Below are 23,334 nucleotides of genomic sequence, written 5' to 3' on the forward strand. Positions count from 1 at the left end.
AATGTGTGTATGAAGACCATGACTGCAACGAGGAAAAAAATGAACCAATGAGGGAGATCACTTTAAAGGAAATCCAACAATTTTTTCGCACTGCTGAAATTTTAAAATAACAGTTTATGGATTTTGAACCTAACCTCGATTGCAGCATGTAAGTCCACCAAAACACAGTGATTTGTGCTGCTAAAGTGAAATGTATGTCAAGAAAAGGAAACAAAAGAGCATGAAAACTACAGCACTTTGGACAAATATTTATTTGTCCAAATTTACTTCATATAAATAGACATAATAAACTGAACCATTTCAAACATCTTTTTTCTCCTTTATAGTTATAATGGCAATAAAAATGGTTATTTTAAAAATTTTGTAAAGATTTTGAATGCCCGTTGGATGAATTATAGTATTTTACACTGGTTATTATATTTCTTCAAATAGGCCTCTGGGATTGGGAATATTCATATTCATAATAACTGCACAATCATACACCAACCGTTATTAAAAATATAAATAGTGTTATATTAAAATAATGACGTAGATAAATGAAATAAATAGAATGATAAAATTCCACCGGATAAAACTGATAAAAAGGTAACTGTCTGTACAATAAAGTATAAAATTTTAAACTGCAAAGAATTATTTACAAAAAAAAACAACGTATATAAAACACAAAAAGCGCTAAAACACTGTAGCTTTCAGAGGCATCCGCCTCCTTTTTCAACAGTGAAGTTTATCGTACAGCACATTCTTAAATATCAGCAGGCTCACGGTTCTCAGCACGTGTTTCTACAGGAGCATGGGCAATATTCTCCTCATGTGCACTGGAACCAGAAATAGCTCGGCTGCGTGCAGGCGGACCCGCTCATCCCGTCCAAGACCCATCACCTCGAAGAGGGGATGAATGAAGATTCCCGTCTCTATTAATGGTATTGCTTTCAGAGGAACAAATCCGTAAGACCTCGAGCCATTTGCGGTTCCAAAATCTATGTGCCCAGTCGACGATAACAGCTTCGTCTGGGGAGATTTGATGGTGCTCCTCCCAAAAATGTTCTGCCACAGCAGACTTCCCATAATCCGCGGTTTTTATCGCGTTCATATGCTCTCCAGACAATCTTTGAATTGACATTTCATTTCACCAACAAAACATTCCCCACAATTCGGGCACCTGATCTCATACACGACCCCACTTGTAAATTTCCTTGGTATGGGGTCTTTGACCTGTGACACAACTGTGAGCAACCTCGGCCCTGGAAGCTGCACACAGCATGTCTGGCAATCGCGCAATACCCGAGCTATATGCTCGCTCAGTTGGTGTATGATTGTGCAGTTATTATGAATAAGGTTATTATATTTGATTAACACAGCATCTTCGTGGGATAGATTAACCATGTAAAGTGGGGGTTACCTCTATATAAACATAGTAATAGTAATGGCCATATACTGCAACAAAGCCGCAGGCTTTTGCTGAACTGGCTGGGAAAAAACGAGTAGATAAGAAAATACAAATTATTTGCTTCCCTCCTCACATAGGTAACTATGCAGTTAATCTTTAAATTTATTCAAACTGTCAAACTCAACTACCTGTGAGGGCAATCTATTCCAGCAATTGATGACTCACTGACAAAAAGAAAATTTCCTAGAATCTAGTCCAAATCTTTTCCCATGTAATTTATTCCTCCGGGTTCTTGAATTCTCTATAGCAGTGAAATTCAGCCTTCGTTAATTTTACTAACCATCTCAGAGCCTTATAAACCTCAATCAAGTCACCACTGAGATGCCTGGTTGCCAAGCTCTGCAGTCCACATTGTTTTTTTTTAAGTCACTTCTCATATGGTCACCCTTTGGCCAATCCCACCATGCAAGTTGCCAATCTTTGGACCCTTTCAGATGAATAATAATTTAATAATAATAATAATAATTTATTTATCCCTATTTTATGTTACACTTTTTTGGGAGATAACAGCAAAACGGGAGGGAGAACACATAAGCCAATGGCTTTTTAGGGAGTGTTCCCCTTAAAAAAAAAAACGATGAATATACAAATATACAATTTAAAAATATATAGTTCTGAAATTATACAAGTGATGTTCAACAGAAAAGACATAAATAAATTGGAGTTTTTTGTACATTTCTTTACAGAAGACTTCAAAAAGCATCACTACTTATAATATCATTGTGAACATTTTTACAATTAAATGAGAGAAAAGAAAAATTATGAAATTTCGGCAGAGATATTTACAAACTATTTGTCAACTGCTTCCTTTGACATTTGTACATTATTTCCATGTTGGTGTTTTTAAAATCCAGGAGATGAGTGGAAGATAATTTGAATCAGACATCCCTGATGATGTGTTCAGTTAGTAGTTTCTTGAACAGATTTAGTGAAGTGACATTTTTTATTTTTGCAGGAAGTTTGTTCCAGGTTTTAGCACCTCTGTATTTTATACTTTTCTGACCTATGGCTTTTCTGAAAAGCAAAATCTTCAGGTTGGCTTCATTTCTTAGATTGTATGATATTTCTTCTTCATCTAGGGTTATGAAAAAGGATCAGAAGAGAGGGGGAAACTCTGGTGTCTTCAATGTATTGTAAACAAAAACTGCTTCGGCTTTCTATAGCAGTTGGTAGATGTTAAGGAATCTCACTTCCTTGTATCTCGAACTAACCGATGTGTTCCAGGGAAGGCCCAAAATTGAATGAACGCACTGATCGAGAATGGAGTTGATTCTCACAAGGTTTTCTTGGCTGGTGGCAACCATGAGATGATTCCATAGGTGAGGTGCGGCTGAATTAAAGAAAAGAATACTAGTCTGAGAAGGGAAGGAGACACCCAGGCAGAGGCCCCGTTGAGTATTCCCGCTAGTCACGAAGTTTTCTTTCGTAGGGTTATCATTTGTTTTGCCCAACTTAGCTTATCATCTAGCCAGATTCCAAGAAACTTGGTTTCATTCACCCTTTCAAGTTGTTTTTCTTTGTATGGTACGTCTAAATCAATATTTAGTGGTTTGTCTTTCGTTCTAAACACCATGTATTTTCATTTTTCTGGATTCAGTATAGCTGATTATTTTGAAGCCAACTATGCATCACAGAGAGCAAGGCAGAGATTTTGAGTTGAAGGTGATTATGGTCTTTATCTGTGATTAGGATGGAAATATCATCGGCATATGCTAATAGGTGAGAAGATGGAAGAAGAGAGAGAAATTCATTGATATAAAGAATAGCATTAGTAGAGGCATATGATGCAAGAAAGCAAGCTTATGCAGCATCAGCCAAAAAAAAAAAAAAAAAAAAAAAAACCTTCCACTTCACATCTCTGTTCGTTCGAAATACCTGTCCAGCTGAGCATTAAATCTATTTAGGCTATCAACTTCCACAACGAGGAATGGAAGTCTGTTCCACAAACCAACTACCCGCTGGCTAAAGGCAAATTTACGCACATTTATCCTACATCTGCCTTATCTCAATTTCAATTTATGTCCTCTCAGGCAATTATTCTGAGCAAGAGGAAGAATCCCATCAGCATTGAGCATGCTCAAACCATTTAAGGCTTTATACACCTCTATCAGATCACCTCACCGGTGTCTAGTTTCCAGACACTATAATTGGCAAAACTTAAGCCTTTCTTCGTAAGAGCACCCCTTTGTTCCATTCACTAATCTTGTTGCCCTTCTCTGTACTCGTTCCAGCAGCTCTACATACTTCTTTAAATGAGGCCTCCAGACCTGTATACAGTACTCTAGGTGTGGCCTGACCATTGCCTTATACAATGGAATAATCACCTCCTTATCCCTGCTGGAAAAATTCCTGTATATCATTGACAATACTCCATGAGCTACTCCTGCAGCCCGTCTGCACTGCTCAGAGAACTTCATATCTGCCTGCACAACCACCACCAAGTCCCTTTCATTCTCTACACTGTCAGTGTAGTACCACAGAGTTGGTACATTGCTCTGGGGTTGCTGTTTCCCATGTGTAGTACTTTACATATGTCAATGTTAAACTTGTCAATGTTAAAGGATGTTTAACATTTGTCAATGTTAAACATCCTTCTTGAAATGAGGCCTCCAGACCTGTATACAATGCTCAAGGTGGGGCCTGACCATTGCCTTATACAAGGGATTAATCACCTCCGTATCCCTGCTGGAAAAATTCCTGTATATCATTGACACCATGAGCTACTCTTGCAGCCCGTCAGAGAACTTCATATCTGCCTGCACAATTACCCCCATTTCCTTTTCATTCTCTATCACTGTCAGTGTAGTACAAGTCTCTGGTTTGACAGTGTACTGTCCTCGATACAGCGAAACACAGGCGGAGATGGGAGAAATCCCAGATGCCGTCTGACACGAACATACCTTGTCAGTGTAGTACAACTGTGGTTCTGTTTCCCATATGTAGTACTTTACATTTGTCAATGTTAAACTTCATTTTAACATTGACAAATGTTAAAATAATATTTATAAATAATATTTATAAATAGAGAAAACAATAATGGACCCAATACTGAACCCTGAAGGACTCCATTAATCACATTAGTCCACGATGAGTAGTGACCATTGATTACCACTCTCTGTCTTCTCTCCCTCAACCATCCCTTTATCCATAGCAGCAATTTGCTTCCAATGCTCCAAATTGTGCAGCAGTCTTCCATGTGCAACAATATCAAAAGCCATTCTAAGATCCAAGTATATAATACCAAAGTTATTGCCTGCTTCCAATTCTTTTGTGACTGCATCATAGTATCCAATCAAATTGGTCAAGCAAGACTTTCCCTTAACAAAACCATGCTGTGTTCTAGCTATAACTGAATTCTTGTCTAGATGATCCCGCAGTGCTTCTTTAACCAGTGCCTCCATTACTTTTCCTGGAACAGAAATTAAACTCTCAGGACTGTAATTATTTGTGTCAGCCTTTGATGATCCTCCTTTGTGAATTGGGGTCACATTTGCACATGTCTAGTCTATGGGTATCTCCCCTGAGTCCAAGGAAGCTCTCATAATTATGGCTAAGGGTTTGCTTACTTTCCTTGCTGCCTCCTTTAATATAACTGGATAGATCCCATCCACCCCAGATGCCTTTATTGTGTTTAGCTTCAACAATTTCTTCTCCACTTTACTCTCAGTTATAACAAGATTATCTGGCTTATTGCCAGAGTTGAATACACCTCTGGCATTCCCCTCACTGAATAACTCCTCATGTGTGAATGTCGATGCAAAATATTCATTTAGTTTGTTAGCTACCTGAGCAGGATCATCAATAGTAGAACCATCGATATCAAGTTGACCAATCTGATTCATCCCCTTCCTTCTAAATTTTACATAAGTAAAGAACTCGATGCTGTTTTTCTTTCCATCCCTTGCCAAAGATTTCTCGTAATCTGCCTTCGCCTGCCTAACCTCCTTTGTAACTTGGTTACAGATCAACTTATATCTATCATAGGCTTCTGTGTCACGTGTTAATTTATATGTATCCCATGCATTTTTTTTCTCTATCATATGTCTCATTAGTTCATCTGATATCCATTTTGGCCTAAACCTTGAACAATATTTCTTAGTTGGTATGTAAAGCCAAGTAGCTTCCAAGATAAGTTCTTTGAATGCTTCTCATTTTGAATTTACTGTTGGTAACATCATCAGTTGGTCCCACTGTACAGAATTTATATACTGTCCCAGATCATCGTAGTCGCCTTTATGAAAGCAATAACCCTTGCCTTTACCCTTGATGGTAGTTACCTCTTTGAATAAATCCCACTTCAGCACACTGTGATCACTGCCACCTAGTGGTTCCTTTATCTGCAGATTCTTAATGCATGAAGAATCACTACTGATAATCAAATCAAGAGTATTCCTCCCTCTAGTTGCGTCCTGGACATGTGATGTAGAAAACAATCATCCAATAAATACACAAAAGCCTTGCTAGTGTGCGAGTGATCAACCCACAAATTCCAGTCAATATTTGGGAAATTAAAATCCCCCATTATAAGACTCTCTGATTTACTGGCCCACTATTTCCCTGTACAGTTTCTTATTATACTCATCAGAGTCATTAGGCCTATAGCACACTCCTACTCTCAATTTTGATCTCCGAATGCTTATATCACACCAAACTGACTCGATACTGCATTGTCCAGCGATGTCGATTGGCTTTACTTGCTTGGATTTTATGTGTTTCTTAACTAGCATTAGTAGAGGCATTTGATGCAAGAAAGCAAGCTTATGCAGCATCAGCCAAAAAAAAAAAAAAAAAAAAACCACTTCACCCCTATGTTCTTTCAAAATACCTGTCCAGCTGAGCCTTAAACTTATTTAGGCTATCAACCTCCACTACAAGGGATGGAAGTCTGTTCCACCAACCAACCACCCGCTGGCTAAAGGCAAATTTCCGCACGTCTATCCTACATCTGTCTTTCCTCAATTTGAATTTATGCCCTCTCAGGTGATTATTCTGAGCTAGAGTAAGAATCCCATCAGCATTGAGCATGCTCAAACCATTCAAGGCTTTATACACCTCTATCAGATCACTTCGCTGGTGCCTAGTCTCCAGACACTGTAATTTGCAAAACTTAAGCCTTTCTTCGTAAGAGCACCCCTTTGTTCCATTCACTAATCTTGTTGCCCTTCTCTGTACTCGTTCCAGCAGCTGTACATCCTTCTTGAAATGAGGCCTCCAGACCTGTATACAGTACTCTAGGTGTGGCCTGACCATTGCCTTATACAAGGGAATAATCACCTCCTTATCCCTGCTGGAAAAATTCCTGTATATCATTGACAATACTCCATGAGCTACTCTTGCAGCCCGTCTGCACTACTCAGAGAACTTCATATCTGCCTGCACAACCACCCCCAAGTAACTTTCATTCTCTACCACTGTCAGTGTAGTACCACAGAGTTGATACGTTGCTCTGGGTTTGCTGTTTCTCATGTGTAGTACTTTACATTTGTCAATGTTAAACTTCATTTTCCACCTCTCAGCCCATATGCTCAACCTTTCCAGATCCTGTTGCAGCAGCATACTGTCAGTAGTGTCCTTGACAACGCTGCCAACCTTTGTATCGTCTGCAAACTTGGGCATTAAGCTTGATATACCATCATCAATATCATTTATAAATACAGAAAGCAATAAAGGACTGAGCCCTGAGGGACTCCACTAATAACATTAGTCCACGATGAGCAGTGTCCATTGATTACCACTCTCTGTCTTCTCCCCCTCAACCACCCCTTTATCCATAGCAGCAATTTGCCTCCAATGCCACACTGCTCCAATTTGTGTAGCAGTCTTCCATGTGCAACAGTATCAAAAGCCTTTCTAATATCCAAGTATATAATATCAAAACTATTCCCTGCATCCAGTTCTTTTGTGACTGCATCATAGTATCCAATCAAATTGGTCAGGCAAGACTTCCCCTAAACAAAGCCATGCTGTGTCCGAGCTATAACTGAAGTCTTGTCTAAATGATCCTGCAGTGCTTCTTAAACCAGTGCCTCCATTAATTTTCCTGGAACAGAAGGTAAGCTTACAGGACTATAATTACTTGTGTCAGCCTTTGATCCTCCTTTGTGAATTGGGGTCACATTTGCACATTTCCAGTCTATGGGTACCTCCCCTGAGTCCAAGGAAGCTCTCATAATTATGGCTAAGGGTTTGCATATTTCCTTTGCTGCCTCCTTTAATATAACTGGATAGATCCCATCCACCCAGGGTGCCTTTCTTGTGTTTATCTTCAACAGTTTCTCCTCCACTTTACTCCCAGTTATTTCAAGGTTCTGTAGCTTACTGCTAGAGTTGAATACACCTCTGGCATTCCCATCGCTGAATAACTCCTCATGTGTGAATGTAGATGCAAAATATTCATTTAGTTTGTTAGCTACCTGAGCAGGATCATCAACAGTTGACCCATCAATATCAAGTGGACCAATCTGATTCATCCCCTTCCTTCTAGAGTTTACATAAGTGAAGAACTCTTTGCTGTTTTTCTTTGCATCCCTTGCCAAGCATTTCTCGTAATCTGCCTTCGCCTGACTAACCTCCTTTGTAACTTAATTGCATATCAACTTGTATCTATCATAGGCTTCTGTGTCATGTGTTAATTTGTAAGTATCCCATGCATTTTTCTTCTCTGCCGTAAGGCTCATTAGTTCATCTGACATCCATTTTGGCCTAAACCTTGAACAATATTTCTTAGTTGGAATGTAAAGCCTAGTAGCTTCCAAGATAAGTTCTTTGAATGCTTCCCATTTTGAATTTGCTGTTGGTAACATCATCAGTTGGTCCCACTGTATAGAATTTAAATACTGTCTCAGTCCATCATAGTCGCCTTTACGGAAGCAATAACCTTTCCCTTTACCCCTAATGGTAGTTACCTCTTTGAGTAAATCGCACTTCAGCACACTGTGATCACTGCCACCTAGTGGTTCATTTATCTGCAGATTCTTAATGCATGAAGAATCACTGCTGATAATCAAATCAAGAGTATTACTCCCTCTAGTTGCCTCCTGAACATGCTGATGTAGAAAACAATCATCCAATAAATCCACAAAAGCCCTGCTAGTGTGTGAGTGACCAGCCCCCGAATTCCAGTCAATATCTGGGAAATTAAAATCTCCCATTATAAGACTCTCTGATTTACTGGCCCACTCTATTTCCCTGTACAGTTTCTTATTATACTCATCAGAGTCATTAGGCCTATAGCACACTCCTACTCTCAATTTTCATCTCCCAATGCTTATGTCACACCAAACTGACTCAACACTGTACTGTCCAGCGATGTCGACTGGCTTCACTTCCTTGGTTTTTATGTGTTTCTTAACTAATAGCATAAACCCTCCCCCCTTCCTATCCTGTCTATCCTTTCTGTAGACGATGTACTCCCCAAATTGCAGTTCTGCATCCCTTATATCTGTGTGACACCACGTCTCTGATATCCCAACCTTTGATGTTTTGAACAATACCTCAAATTCATCAAATTTATTTACTAAACTCCTAGCATTGGTGTACACGCAAGTATACCTGCACCTGTTTCTATCCTTAGCTACCCTAACACAACCCATGTGTTTACTTGTACCGCAATGGCTCCCAGCAGTCTCTGAAATACCACGCATCTTGTTTTTCAGGCTTCTGCTCATTCTAATAGAAGCAGTGCAAGAATCTCTTTCACCTCTGCCAGTGGCTACTGTCAATCTATTGGTCTTTGTCTCCCCCCAAGCTAGCAGTTTTCCGACCCACCTAACACTGCCTCGATAGCATCAGCAAATATTCTTGCACCCTTTCTATTTAAGTGTATCCCATCCCTGTAGAAGCAATCTCTCCTGTTAACAAGTACAGTCCAGGCTGAAAAAAAATTCTACCGCTTGGGCCTTGCACAATCTTTCCAGGGCCGAATTGATCGACAAGGCTCTCATCATATACTCCCTCCTATCTTGTCTGGGCAGAATTGCAGACATTTTCAAATTCAACCCTAATTCTCGGCTTTTGTTCAACAGTGACCTGTCACTCACACACTAGCAAGGCTTTTGTGGATTTATTGGATGATTGTTTTCTACATCAGCATGTTCGGGAGGCAACTAGAGGGAGTAATACTCTTGATTTGATAATCAGCAGTGATTCTTCATGCATTAAGAATCTGTAGGTAAAAGAACCAATAGGTGGCAGTGATCACAGTGTGCTGAAGTGGGATTTACTCAAAGAGGTAACTACCATTAGAGGTAAAGGGAAGGGGTATTGCTTTCATAAAGGCGGCTACGATGAACTGAGACAGTATTTAAATTTTATACAGTGGGACCAACTGATGATGTTACCAACAGCAAATTCAAAATGGGAAGCATTCAAAGAACTTATCTTGGAAGCTACTAGGCTTTACATACCAACTAAGAAATATTGTTCAAGGTTTAGGCCTAAATGGATGTCATATGAACTAATGAGGCATATGGCAGAGAAGAAAAATGCATGGGATACATACAAATTAACACGTGACACAGAAGCCTATGATAGATACAAGTTGATCTGTAACCAAGTTACAAAGGAGGTTAGGCAGGCGAAGGCAGATTACGAGAAATCCTTGGCAAAGGATGCGAAGAAAAACAGCAAAGAGTTCTTTACTTATGTAAATTCTAGAAGGAAGGGGATGAATCAGATTGGTTCACTTGATATCGATGAGTCAGCTGTTGATGATCCTGCTCAGGTAGCTAACAAACTGAATGAATATTTTGCATCGACATTCACACATGAGGAGTTATTCAGCGAGGGGAATGCCAGAGGTGTATTCAACTCTGGCAGTAAGCTAGAGAATCTTGTAATAACTCAGAGTAAAGTGGAGGAGAAATTGTTGAAGTTAAACACAAGAAAGGCACCTGGAGTGGATGGAATCTAGTAGTAGTAGTAGTAGTAGTGGCACATGATGCAAGAAAGCAAGTGTAGGAGCTTATGCAGCATCAGAAAAAAAAAAAAAAAAAAAATCACACCATACCCTCCAAATGCCTGTCCAGTTCCTCCTTAAATTTATTCAACCTATCAACTTCCACAACGACAGATGGAAGTTTGTTCCAGCAATTAACCACCCGCTGGCTAAAGGCAAATTTCCGCACATCTATTCTACATCTGTCCTTTCTTAATTTGAACTTATGTCCCCGTAGGTTCGTATTCTGAACAAGTGGGAGGATCCCATCAGAACTCAGCGTGCTCAACCCATTCAAGGCGTTATAGACCTCAATCAGATCACCGCGCAGGTGCCTAGTCTCCAGTCACTGCAATTTGCAGAACTTAAGCCTCTCTTGGTAAGAGGATCCCTTCATTCCCCTCACCAATCGTGTTGCTCTTCTCTGTACACGCTCAAGCAAATCTACATCCTTCCTAAAATGAGACCTCCAGACCTGTACGCAGTACTCAAGGCGTGGCCTGACCATTGCCTTATACAGAGGGACAATCACCTCCTTTTCCCTGCTAGCAAAATTATTATATATCATTGACAAAACCCCATGACCTGCCCTAGCAGCCTGTCTGCATTGCTCAGAAAACTTCATATCTGACTGCACAATTACTCCCAGGTCTTTTTCATTTTCTACCACCTTAAGTGTAGTACCACACAGTTGGTACGTTTCTCTGGGGTTACTTCTACCCATATGCAGTACTTTGCATTTGTCAAGGTTGAACTTCAGTTGCCACTTCTTAGCCCATCTGCCCAAATTATCTAGATCCTGTTGCAGTAGCACACTGCCATTAGTGTCATTAACAACCCTGCCAACCTTTGTGTCATCTGCAAACTTCGACATTAAGCCTGATATACCTTCATCAATATCATTGATAAATACAGAAAACAACAGTGGACCCAACACCGAACCCTGTGGGACTTCACTAATAACATTAGTCCACGAAGAGCAGCACCCATTGATTACCACCCTCTGTCTTCTCCCACTTAACCATCATTTTATCCATTGTAGCAACTTACCCTTAATACCATTCTGCTCCAATTTGTACAGTAGTCTTCCATGCGCAACAGTGTCAAAAGCTTTCCTGAAATCCAAGTATATGATATCAAAATTATTTTTTGCATCCAGTTCCTTTGTGACCACATCATAATAACCAATCAAATTTGTCAGACAAGACTTTCCCTTAACAAAACCATGCTGTGTTTGAATTATTGCTGCAGTCTTGTCTAGATGATCCTGCAATGTATCTTTAACCAGTGACTCCATTATTTTACCCGGAACAGAAGTTAAACTAACTGGTCTGTAATTACTCGTGTCACCCTTCGATCCACCTTTGTGAATTGGGGACACATTTACACATCTCCAGTCCGTGGGAACCTCCCCTGAGTCCAAGGATGCTCTCATAATTATGGCTAAGGGTTTGCTTAGTTGCTTTGCCGCCTCTTTTAAAATAACTGGATAGATCCCATCCACCCCAGGTGCCTTTCTTATGTTTAACTTCAACAATTTCTCCTCCACTTTGCTCTCAGTTATTACAAAACAATTTGATAACCTGCTACAATTTGATAACCTTCTTCCATTTTCAAACTGTAATAATTCCTCACGTGTGAATGTAGATGCAAAATACTCATTCAGTTTGTTTGCTATCTGAGCAGGATCATCAACAGTCGAACCATCGATGTCAAGTGGACCAATCATATTTATCCCCTTCCTTTTAGAGTTTATATAAGTAAAGAAATCCTTGCTGTTTTTCTTAGCATCCTTTGCCAAAGATTTCTCGTAATCCGCCTTCGCCTGCCGAACCTCCTTTGTGACCTGATTACAGACTAGCTTATATCTGCCACAGGCTTCTGCGTCACCTGATAATTTATATGCATCCCATGCATTTTTCTTCTCTGTCACGAGTCTCATTAGTTCATTTGATAACCATTTAGGCCTAAACCTTGAACGATATTTCTTAATCGGTATATAAAGTCTAGTAGCTTCCACGATTAATTCCTTGACTGCTTCCCACTTAGAATTTACTGTTGGTAACATCGTCAGTTGATCCCACTGTACAGAATTTAAAAACTGTCTGAGACCACTGTACTCCCCTTTACGGAAGCAAAAACCCTTTCCTTTACCCCTGACATTAGTTACCTCTTTGAGTAAATCCCACTTCAGCACACTGTGATCACTGCCACCTAGTGGTTCCTTTATCTGCAAATTCTTAATACACGAATGATCAATGCTGATAACCAGATCAAGAGTGTTACTTTCTCTGGTTGCCTCTCGAACATGCTGCTGCAGAAAACAATCATCCAATAAATCCACAAAAGTCTGACTGGTGTGTGAGTGACCAATCCACAAGTTCCAGTCAATATCTGGGAAGTTAAAATCCCCCATTATAAGACATTCAGATTTACTGGCCCACTCTATTTCTCTGTACAATTGTTCATTGTACTCATTCAAGTCATTAGGCCTATAACACACTCCTACCCTTATTTTTCCTTTCGCAGTGCTTATCTCGCACCAAACTGACTCAACAGAGCACTGTTCATCTGTTCATCTCTGTTCATCTATATCTATCCAGTTATATTAAAGGAGGTAGCAATGGAAGTAAGCAAACCCTTAGCCATAATTATGAGAGCTTCCTTGGACTCAGGGGAGGTACCCATGGACTGGAGATGTGCAAATGTGACCCCAATTCACAAAGGAGGATCAAAGGCTGACGCAAGTAATTATAGACCTGTGAGTATAATTTTTGTTCCCAGAAAATTAATGGAGGCACTGGTTATAGAAGCACTGCAGGATCATCTAGACAAGACTTCAGTTATAGCTCAGACACAGCATGGTTTTGTTAAGGGGAAGTCTTGCCTGACCAATTTGATTGGATACTATGATGCAGTCACAAAAGAACTGGATGCAGGGAATAACTTTGATATTATATACTTGGATCTTAGAAAGGCTTTTGATACTGTTGCACATGGAAGACTGCTGCACAAATTGGAGCAGTGTGGCATTGGAGGCAAATTGCTGCTATGGATAAACGCGTTGGCATAATAGTCACCTGGGGAGAAGACAGAGAGTGGTAATCAATGGACACTGCTCATCGTGGACTAATGTTATTAGTGGAGTCCCTCAGGGTTCAGTATTAGCATTAGCATTAGTAGAGGCATTTGATGCAAGAAAGCAAGCTTATGCAGCATCAGCCAAAAAAAAAAAAAAAAAAACCCACTTCCACTTCACCCCTCTGTTCGTTCAAAATACCTGTCCAGCTGAGCCTTAAACTTATTTAGGCTATCAACCTCCACCACAAGGGATGGAAGTCTGTTCCACCAACCAACCACCCGCTGGCTAAAGGCAAATTTCCGCACGTCTATCCTACATCTGTCTTTCCTCAATTTGAATTTATGCCCTCTCAGGTGATTTTTCTGAGCTAGAGGAAGAATCCCATCAGCATTGAGCATGCTTAAACCATTCAAGGCTTTATAGCGAGGTGATCTCTCTCTCAGATCACCTCGCTGGTGCCTAGTCTCCAGACACTGTAATTTGCAAAACTTAAGCCTTTCTTCGTAAGAGCACCCCTTTGTTCCATTCACTAATCTTGTTGCCCTTCTCTGTACTCGTTCCAGCAGCTCTACATCCTTCTTGAAATGAGGCCTGCAGACCTGTATACAGTACTCTAGGTGTGGCCTGACCATTGCCTTATACAATGGAATAATCACCTCCTTATCCCTGCTGGAAAAATTCCTGTATATCATTGACAATACTCCATGAGCTACTCTTGCAGCCCTTCTGCACTGCTCAGAGAACTTCATATCTGCCTGCACAACCACCCCCAAGTCCCTTTCATTCTCTACCACTGTCAGTGTAGTACCACAGAGTTCATACGTTGCTCTGGGGTTGCTGTTTCCCATGTGTAGTACTTTACATTTGTCAATGTTAAACTTCATTTGCCACCTCTCAGCCCATCTGCTCAACCTTTCCAGATCCTGTTGCAGCAGCATAGTGTCAGTAGTGTCCTTGACAACCCTGCCAACCTTTGTATCGTCTGCAAACTTGGACATTAAGCTTGATATACCATCATCAATATCATTTATAAATACAGAAAACAATAATGGACCCAACACTGAGCCCTGAGGGACTCCACTAATAACATTAGTCCACGATGAGCAGTGTCCATTGATTACCACTCTCTGTCTTCTCCCCCTCAACCACCCCTTTATCCATAGCAGCAATTTGCCTCCAATGTCACAGTGCTCGAATTTGTGTAGCAGTCTTCCATGTGCAACAGTATCAAAAACCTTTCTAAGATCCAAGTATATAATATCAAAGTTATTCCCTGCATCCACTTTTTTTGTGACCGCATCATAGAGTCCTTTATTGTTTTCTGTATTTATAAACGATATTGATGATGGTATATCAAGCTTAATGTCCAAGTTTGCAGACAATACGAAGGTTGGCAGGGTTGTCAAGGACACTACTGACACTATGCTGCTGCAACAGGATCTGGAAAGGTTGAGCAGATGGGCTGAGAGGTGGCAAATGAGAGGTTTAACATTGACATTGACAAATGTAAAATACTACATATGGGAAACAGCAACCCCAGAGCAACATATGAACTCTGTGGGACTACACTGACAGTGGTAGAGAATGAAAGGGACCTGGGGGTGGTTGTGCAGGCAGATATGAAGTTCTCTGAGCAGTGCAGACGGGCTGCAAGAGTAGCTCATGGTGTATTGTCAATGATATATAGGAATTTTTCTAGCAGGCATAAGGAGGTGATTATTCCCTTGTATAAGGCAATGGTCAGGCTACACCTAGAGTACTATATACAGGCCTGGAGACCTCATTTCAAGAAGGATGTAGAGCTGCTGGAACGAGTGCAGAGAAGGGCAACAAGATTAGTGAATGGAACAAAGGGGTGCTTTTACGAAGAAAGGCTTAAGTTTTGCGAATTACAGTGGCTGGAGACTAGGCAGCAGCGAGGTGATCTGATAGAGGTGTATAAAGCCTTGATTGGTTTGAGCATGCTCAATGCTGATGGGATTCTTCCACTTGCTCAGAATAATCACCTGAGAGGGCATAAATTCAAATTGAGGAAAGACAGATGTAGGATAGATGTGCGGAAATTTGCCTTTAGCCAGCGGGTGGTTGGTAGGTGGAACAGACTTCCATCCCTTGTCGTGGAAGTTGATAGCCTAAATATGTTTAAGGCTTGGCGGGACAGGTATTTCGGATGAACAGAGGGGTGAAGTGGAAGTGGTTATTTTTTATTTTACTTTAATTTTTTTGGCTGATGCTGCATAAGCTTGCTTTCTTGCATCATATTCCTCTACTAATGCTAATGCTAATATAGAAGACTATAGTATATATAAGTTAGTTTGTAGTCAAGTCAATTGTGCACGTGAGGGGGTATGAATTGAAATTGAGGAAAGACAGTTGTAGAATTGATGTGCGGAAATTTGCCTTTAGCCAGAAGCTTGTCTGACCAATCTGATTGGGTAGTATCCACTGTGACAACAGTAACAATGGAACGAAATGTAAAAAGACTACATAAACTAGAGCAGTGTTCCATTAAGTGCAAGTTACTGCTACAGATAAAGGGATGTTTGAGTGGGAGAAACCAGAGAGTAGATATCAATGGGCAGTGCTCTTTACAAACTATCGCAAGGTAGAAGCAGATTTATGGTCTCTGACTGATCTGTATGTCTGAGTTCATCCTTTTTTTTTTAAGCAATATGATAAGCTGGTTAAAATGCTAAGCACCTTCTATCTGTAATGTAATCAAGATCAGCAACATATGTGAGGTTTTTAATAGCCTTACATTTTTTTTTTTAAATTAACATATAAGAATAACAATACATACCTTTATAAAGCTATCTAGTACCATATCCAATAAGTCAGACACTTGACCTATATTTCCCCAGATTTTTGCTTGAATGGAAGGATACATCTAACAGAAAAAAAACATGAAGATAAATGCTAAATAAAAATAGATATTTCCATATTGTAATGTTATAGTAATAAACTCTGTTGATTTGAAATTAGTGCCAGAGTAATTAGTTATTAAAAGAAACACAATTTAAAACAAAACACATAATGAGAAAGAGGATGAAATTATAATTGTATTAAGTACCCTGAAATATGTCACTGTATGAAGTAATATTTTAATTATTACAAATCCAGTGAACACCATCTTACATGCATTTATAAAATGAAATTTAAATAGCATTCTTTTTTTTCTATGTGCTGTATGAAGAGCAGACTATTTTTTGTTTCATTTAATATAACTGAGCTCATGTTGTCACCACGTTTCACTGCTATGTTACAGCATAAGGTAAACAAGTACTGCAATTCTGTTATTTGTTATTTGGTTTTTAGGAGGATTAGCAACTAAGGCCATATTGCTCCGGGATATGCGGTGGTCATTCCCTGACCTTTCCGCATCCTCCGTATTTGGTGGTAACGGGCTCGAACCCCGGTCTAATCAAGAAGCGTGTGCTACGCACTGCTGCTCCTTCCCACCTGGCTACGGAGGCGGCATACTGCAATTCTGTGTGTAAATAATTGGATTATTGTATTTTTAGATCGAGCGGCCTCCATAACTGAGTGGTCAGGGGTACACTACCACACGCTCTGAGTAGACTGGAGTTCAAGCTCCTGACAGCTAAATACGGTCGATCTGCCATCCTGCATTGGACCAGCATGGCAGATTATAGTCCATTTCTCTCAACATGAATTGTTGAGGAAGCTTCCATCCTGCAGTGGATTGATAATGGCTGCAGTTTACCTTTTTTATTTTTAGATCACAAGAGAGATCCTCACCCCCCCAAAGGTTCCTTTCCCCAATACCAAAAATACATCCATTGAGGCCTAAGCCTCGAACAATATTTCTTTGTTGGTATGAAAAGGCTAGTAACGTCTTCGATTACTTTCCTGAATACTTCCCCCATTTAGAATTTGCTGTTGGTAACATCATTAAAAGTCTCTGTGTGGAGTTATATGTGTGCCTACTGAGCTTTAATTAAATTAACAAGTGATGAAGTTTCAGCAGAGGTGCTATAATGATAGCTGTAATGATTTTACTGATAGGAGGGTGGTTCAATAAAGAATCGCCCTGACCTAGCTGCAGAAGTGCTAGCCAGTTGATTCTTGGCACAGGTTTTAGTCCTTCTCTACATAGCCACTGTGCAGAGTTACACATTTTTCCCATTGATGGATGAGGCTACAGATACCATTTTTGTAGAAGTGGTGAGGTTGGTCTTTGAACCATGGCGCTGTTGTACAAATGAGTGTCTCGTCATCAGGGAAGTGATGATTTGAGGGAAGGAAACAAGAAGAAGTCCAATGGTGCAAGATTGGGTGAGTAAGCTGGACGGGGCAGTATTTCATATCCACAGTGGCCATTTGTGTCTTGAAGCATTCAATGTCTTGAAGCATTCTCACACCTTTGGACAGCATGCCACACCTACATGTTTTGATTTTTGCCTGTAACTTTGTGATAAGTTGGCATAATAGGCACCTGTAATTGTTCTACCTTTTGGCAGGTAATCAATCATTATTATGCCTTTCTCATCCCAAAACACTGTCAGCAAGACCTTTCCTGCTGACGCTTGGACCCATGCCTTCTTGTGGGGGGGGGGGTCCATGATGTCACCATTCTATGGACTGCTTTTTACTTTCATAGTCAAAATGGTGCATCCAACTTTCATCCTGAGTGGTTATACGAGAAAAAAAGTCTTCCTCATTTTTTTGGCACAGAGCTAACAACTTGTGATTTCTGTTGTCAATCAGCCTTCTGGAAATCAGTCAATAATCGGGGAATCCATCTTGCATTCAATTTCCGTAAATGGAGTTAGTCATGAAGGGTTGTTTCAACAGAGCCCACACTAATCTTCACCTCCTGGGACAATTCATGCACAGATATCTGGCAATCTTCCATGATTAACGACTCCACTTTTCTGATCGTGCTGTCATCAGTGGCTGAATGGGGATGACCTGAAATGGGCTCAGATTCTACTGATGTCCAACCACACCTAAACTGTCTATGCCAGTGCTTCACAATGCCATAGGATGGGGCTTTGTCCTTATATACAGCAGTCATATCTTCATGGATTTCTTTAGGAGATTTCCCCTTCAAGAACAGATACCAGATTACAGCTCTGGCTTCAACTTTGTCCGTGATGCTACTTTGTCACACGTTCAGCTCTGTAAGAGAAAAACAAATTAAGACACGGCTGAAATTTTACACCTTTAGTACAGAGATATGTAAGATGCTACCCACAAAATATCATGACTCTGCGACATGTGGAAGTAGGTGAGGGCAATTCTTTATTAAACCACTCTTGTAAGTGTAATGATTTTATTGTGATATAAAGTGTGAAAGTAATCAGTATCAACTTCAAAGTTATTTATGTCCCAGTGGCAATCAAACAGACATTTTATGCAGTAAAATTTTTACTGAACCCTGTGCTAATCAAAAGAGCTAATATGATTTAAACTTAGTTATAATACCCAACCTTGGAACTAATAAAGAGTGTTTAAACAATCTGGCTAAGGTTAGTCAGTACTCGTTCACCAGACTGAATCATGATATTCATATTTCAGCAAAAGGGAGACACAATCTGAGGAAAAATGAGTTCCTCTGTAAGAAAATTTGACAATTAAGTAAAAAATAAGAACTGACCTCCACTTCTTCAATAGTCAAGGTGATTAACTTATCCAGAATAGTTGCTACTCTCTGCCTTTTGTTATCATCTGAATGTTTACAAAACCTATGAAAATAATCTTACTTTTATTAAGAAAAATAGATATACCAAATAGTATAAGGTTAGAGAAAATAATATTAAGAAGAATACAGTAATGTTCCAATTCACAAATAAGAATGTAACACATCAAATTCAATTTATAAACTCAAGCTCTATCATATGATCAACTTTTGCTCAAATTCATAAACTCCACAAGATATTTCCTTTTCAAAGGAAAATGAATAGCAATGAAATGATATGTCTTTTAATATTTAAATATTTTTCTATTTAAGGTACACTGAATAGCTCCTTTATTAGGTACATTTACCTAATAGCAAGATTCCCTTAGGCTCTCACAACAGTCTGAATTTGCCATGGCATGGATTCATCCACTTCATGAAGTTGCTGAAAATTGGATGGTCATGGATCTCTACTTTACTCTAAAAAACGTTTTCCAGCTCATCCTGTAGTTGCTCATCTAGATTGTGATCTGCTGATTGGGAAGGTTTTTTGCTGCACCAGGCAAAAAAAAAACCCATTAAAGCAAATTATTAAAAAAACAAATTATTTGCTTCTCTCCTCACATAGGTAAGTATCCAGTTGACCTTTCGATTTTTTCAAACTGACAGCTTCAACTACCTGCAGAGGCAACTTGTAACCAATGACTCACTGGAATTAAGTACATTTCCTACAATGTAGTCTAAACCTCTTCTTCTGCAATTTGAATTTATGGTCCTAGTTCAGGAATTCTTTATAACAGTGCCTAAATTCTGCCTTCATTCATTTTTATTAACCTTTCTCAGAAAACTTAAAGAATTTTGTTTTAACTAGTTAATAAACTAGTTTTGTACAATTCTGGTCTTGTGATATGGCACATTATCCTATTGCAGATGGATGCACTTCAGAAACAATTTCCAGATAACCTCTTGCACTGAAATGTTACCCTGTCAAGGTACATAATTACATCATTACCATACTATTACATCACCATTGTTAATACTTAGCAGTACAGTCCATGTTTTCGCCATATTCTGGTCCTCCAATCAGTACAAAACACCAGGATCTGAGAATCATCAACCAGACAAGTTTTTACAATCTTTTATTATCCAGTACAGCTAGGCCTCGCATAACGCGAGTTCGATTAACGCGATATTCAGTTAACGCTATTTGAAAAATGATACCACTTTTCACTTTACACGATGCAAATTTCCAGTTAACGCGATCTTTTTTTTTTTTTTTTATATGCGATAGTTGAAAAAGATTTGAATCGCGCGTTAAGCTTACCGGGAGTCGTACGGTCAATAAACAAACGTTTGCCTGCTGCCCGCCTCGGTGTGTTCCATCAACCATCGGAAGAAGACGTGTTTGTCTCCTGCTAATAAAGTCAATGCAGACTTGCATTTAAAAATTCAAATTTTTAAATGAGCCAGATGAAAATGTTACCGCGAAGGAGATAACAGTAAAATAATTAGATGAAATCTTTCGTATTGCATAGAACCTCAAACAAAACGTTTGATGTTCTCTGCGATATTTATTTCGCCAGGGCCCAGAGAAGATTGTTGTCGGCTATCAGAAATTGATTGATGAAAAGAGAAAGTCAACACTGTTCAAATATTTATTTCCGCAACAGTAATTTCTTCATTGTGTATTTTATGTCAGAGGTTCCCAAAGTATCTCGGTTCACGGCGCCTTTAATGTCTCAGTAATTTTTTCAAGGCGCACCCAGACCAAAAGAAATACCTAACAGTTTCGTTTAGTAGTTAGGTCCAAACAACTTAATAAGAAATGCTGAAACTGTGAACTACCTCGAGCTAGTAGTTCGTGCGGTGTCCGACAGATGTCGAGTATCACTGTGTTTCCCTCGAAAATTTAAAATATTCCGCGGCGCACAGTTTAGGAACTGCTGTTTTATGAAATAAACATTTAATTCCATAATTATTTTCATTATCCTTTATATTATATACAGTTAAAAAGTTATTTAAAAGGTATTTTTAAAATTCTTTATGGACATTCCGGAAGGTCAAAGACCAATTATAATTTTTCCTATTGGTTAAGATATTCGATTAACCAATCGGATAATCGAATATCTTAACGCTGCGCTCCCGGAACCAATTAATCGCATTAATCGAGGCCGGCCTGTATTGATATTCTTGAGCCCAATGCAACCATTCTTGATTTTTGTTGACAGGAGTGGAACCCAGTTTGGATATTGGCTGCAATACCTAATTAGTTGCAATACTCCATGCAATATTTGTGCATTCTTGTATGGAGTTGTTATTTGATTGATTGTAGTCTTTCTGTTATGCTGCAGTCTTTGTCAACTTCGTTGGCCCTCTCACATCAATAAACTGTTTGGGATAACAGAATTGCTGTTGGTTGGATGGTATTTGGTTACTAAACCAATCTCAATATAGTTAGACACAGTCGTATGCACATGAACATGGCATGTAGCCTTCATGGGATGTGCCATTATGAGCACATCTCATGAAGGCTACATGCCATGTTTGAAGTTAACTTGAATCCATTTATCCATTTCTTGAACAATCTTGCACTGAATTGCACGCGCATGCACACACTGTATCAACACATGATATTCTTAGTGAAGGAGTGCTCCAATTTGTGAAAAGGGAAAGTGCACATGATAATGAGATCACTCAGTGTATACTGTACAATATAAAAAATACAATGTAGTATAGTAATTTTTCTAAAAGTTCAATATTTATATGTATTTAATGTATACTGTATACAGTACAATACAAAAACAGCACAATACTTTTTTTTGTAAATTTAGTGTTGCCATTTTGGTATTTTCTTTATTTTCTTTCTAATATCATAATATAAAAAGATACAGTACATCATCATTAGGACCTATACACAAGAAATTTCTGAAATAAATTGTATTCCTTATTTTATAAATAAGGAATACAATTTATCTATTGTCAGAAATTAGTAAATGGAAGACAACCGAATGCAAAAAAGGAAATACCATATGCATCATACCAATTGAGATCTCTTCCTTGCATCATAATTAGGTACTACATCAAGGCTTGTGTGTCCTTGTTTCAAGGGTCCCCGTCCTTCCAGTGTAGCAATGGCACAATTGGCTGATAGCACCCCAGATGGTGATGGGGCCTTCCAATCGAACATCACTGGCAGACAATTTGTATTGGTGAGTTTGATCCATGACAAGCTGGGGGCATTAGTTTTTAAACTGATACTTGCTCTCTTGTTGCAGGATATCTTTAATTTCTTCCTCTGTCTATGGTTAGCCCTCCCTTTAACCCTGCTAACATCCCAGCTTTGGCTTTTTGGCTGCGAGATACATATCTGCCAACTTTTGGCTATCAAAAAAAGCAGTTCAGGCAACTGTAGTAAGTGGGAGGAAAACAGGAGATTTTGGAGCCAAAACAGAAAAAAACTGAGGTCTTCAGCAAAAAGTCTGTTACAAAAAACAGGAGGTTTTTAAAAGTCCACATTATACTAGAAATTAAATTTCACTGAAAAAAAAAATACATATTTCATATTAAAATTCAGCAATAGGACTGCTAGTGTTTTCAAGCATTAATTTACCTATAATTTTTCTATCTGGATTTCTGTTTGGATTGATTATTACTCATCAACTAATTATGGCTGCTTTAAGAAGTACTGCTTCAGACTGTGCACCTTTTCGGAAATGTTGAGTCATACTTTATAACAAAAGCACTACTATTCAAAATTGGCTGTAAAGAGCATTTCCAAAGCTTCACCAAAAAGAAAAGACCTGAATTCATTTTTTTTTTTTTTTTCCCACCTGGTTAAATATTCTCTGATACCCAAGCATTTCTATGAAGAATTATTACAATGCCAAGAATGAATTGGGATAATTTCTTATATTTTGTGCTTCTTTGTGCACTTGCTAGCTTTCTGGCCAAGGCACTGTACATAAGTTCTGCCTTCTTTCATAATACTGTCTGATAGTTTCTTGCACTGAAACTGACAGAACTGATGATGCAAAAGATCTCCATCTACTTTAACAATACAAAGAAGTACTCGAAACTTGTCCACAAAAAATTTCAAATTTGAAAATGATGTACTGCCAATGGATGAAATTTGTGTTATCTTGTCATTTAGAAGAGAATCACAATGGGAACTTGTGTGCCATTTTAGTCACATGCAGCAATAAGGTACTTCCTCACTGAATAAAAGAAAG

The 23,334-nt window shown here is 39.1% G+C and overlaps 1 protein-coding gene across 1 annotated transcript in view; it reads right to left on the reverse strand.

Annotated features, from left to right (window-relative positions):
* The window catches only part of Nf1 (neurofibromin 1), a 1,111,953-nt gene that overhangs the window by 270,243 nt on the left and 818,376 nt on the right, over positions 1 to 23,334 (reverse strand). Inside the window, exons 40-41 of the mRNA XM_090369763.1 lie at positions 19,085 to 19,172; positions 16,265 to 16,351 (exon numbers count right to left, since the gene is read on the reverse strand). Coding sequence (XP_090225889.1) covers positions 16,265 to 16,351; positions 19,085 to 19,172 — 175 coding nt within the window. The remainder of the gene's footprint in view (positions 1 to 16,264; positions 16,352 to 19,084; positions 19,173 to 23,334) is intronic.

This window comes from Mastigoproctus giganteus, chromosome 3 (assembly GCF_048544385.1).
Source record: "Mastigoproctus giganteus isolate SK-2022 chromosome 3, ASM4854438v1, whole genome shotgun sequence".
In the NCBI taxonomy this organism is placed as follows: Eukaryota; Metazoa; Arthropoda; class Arachnida; order Uropygi; family Thelyphonidae; genus Mastigoproctus; species Mastigoproctus giganteus.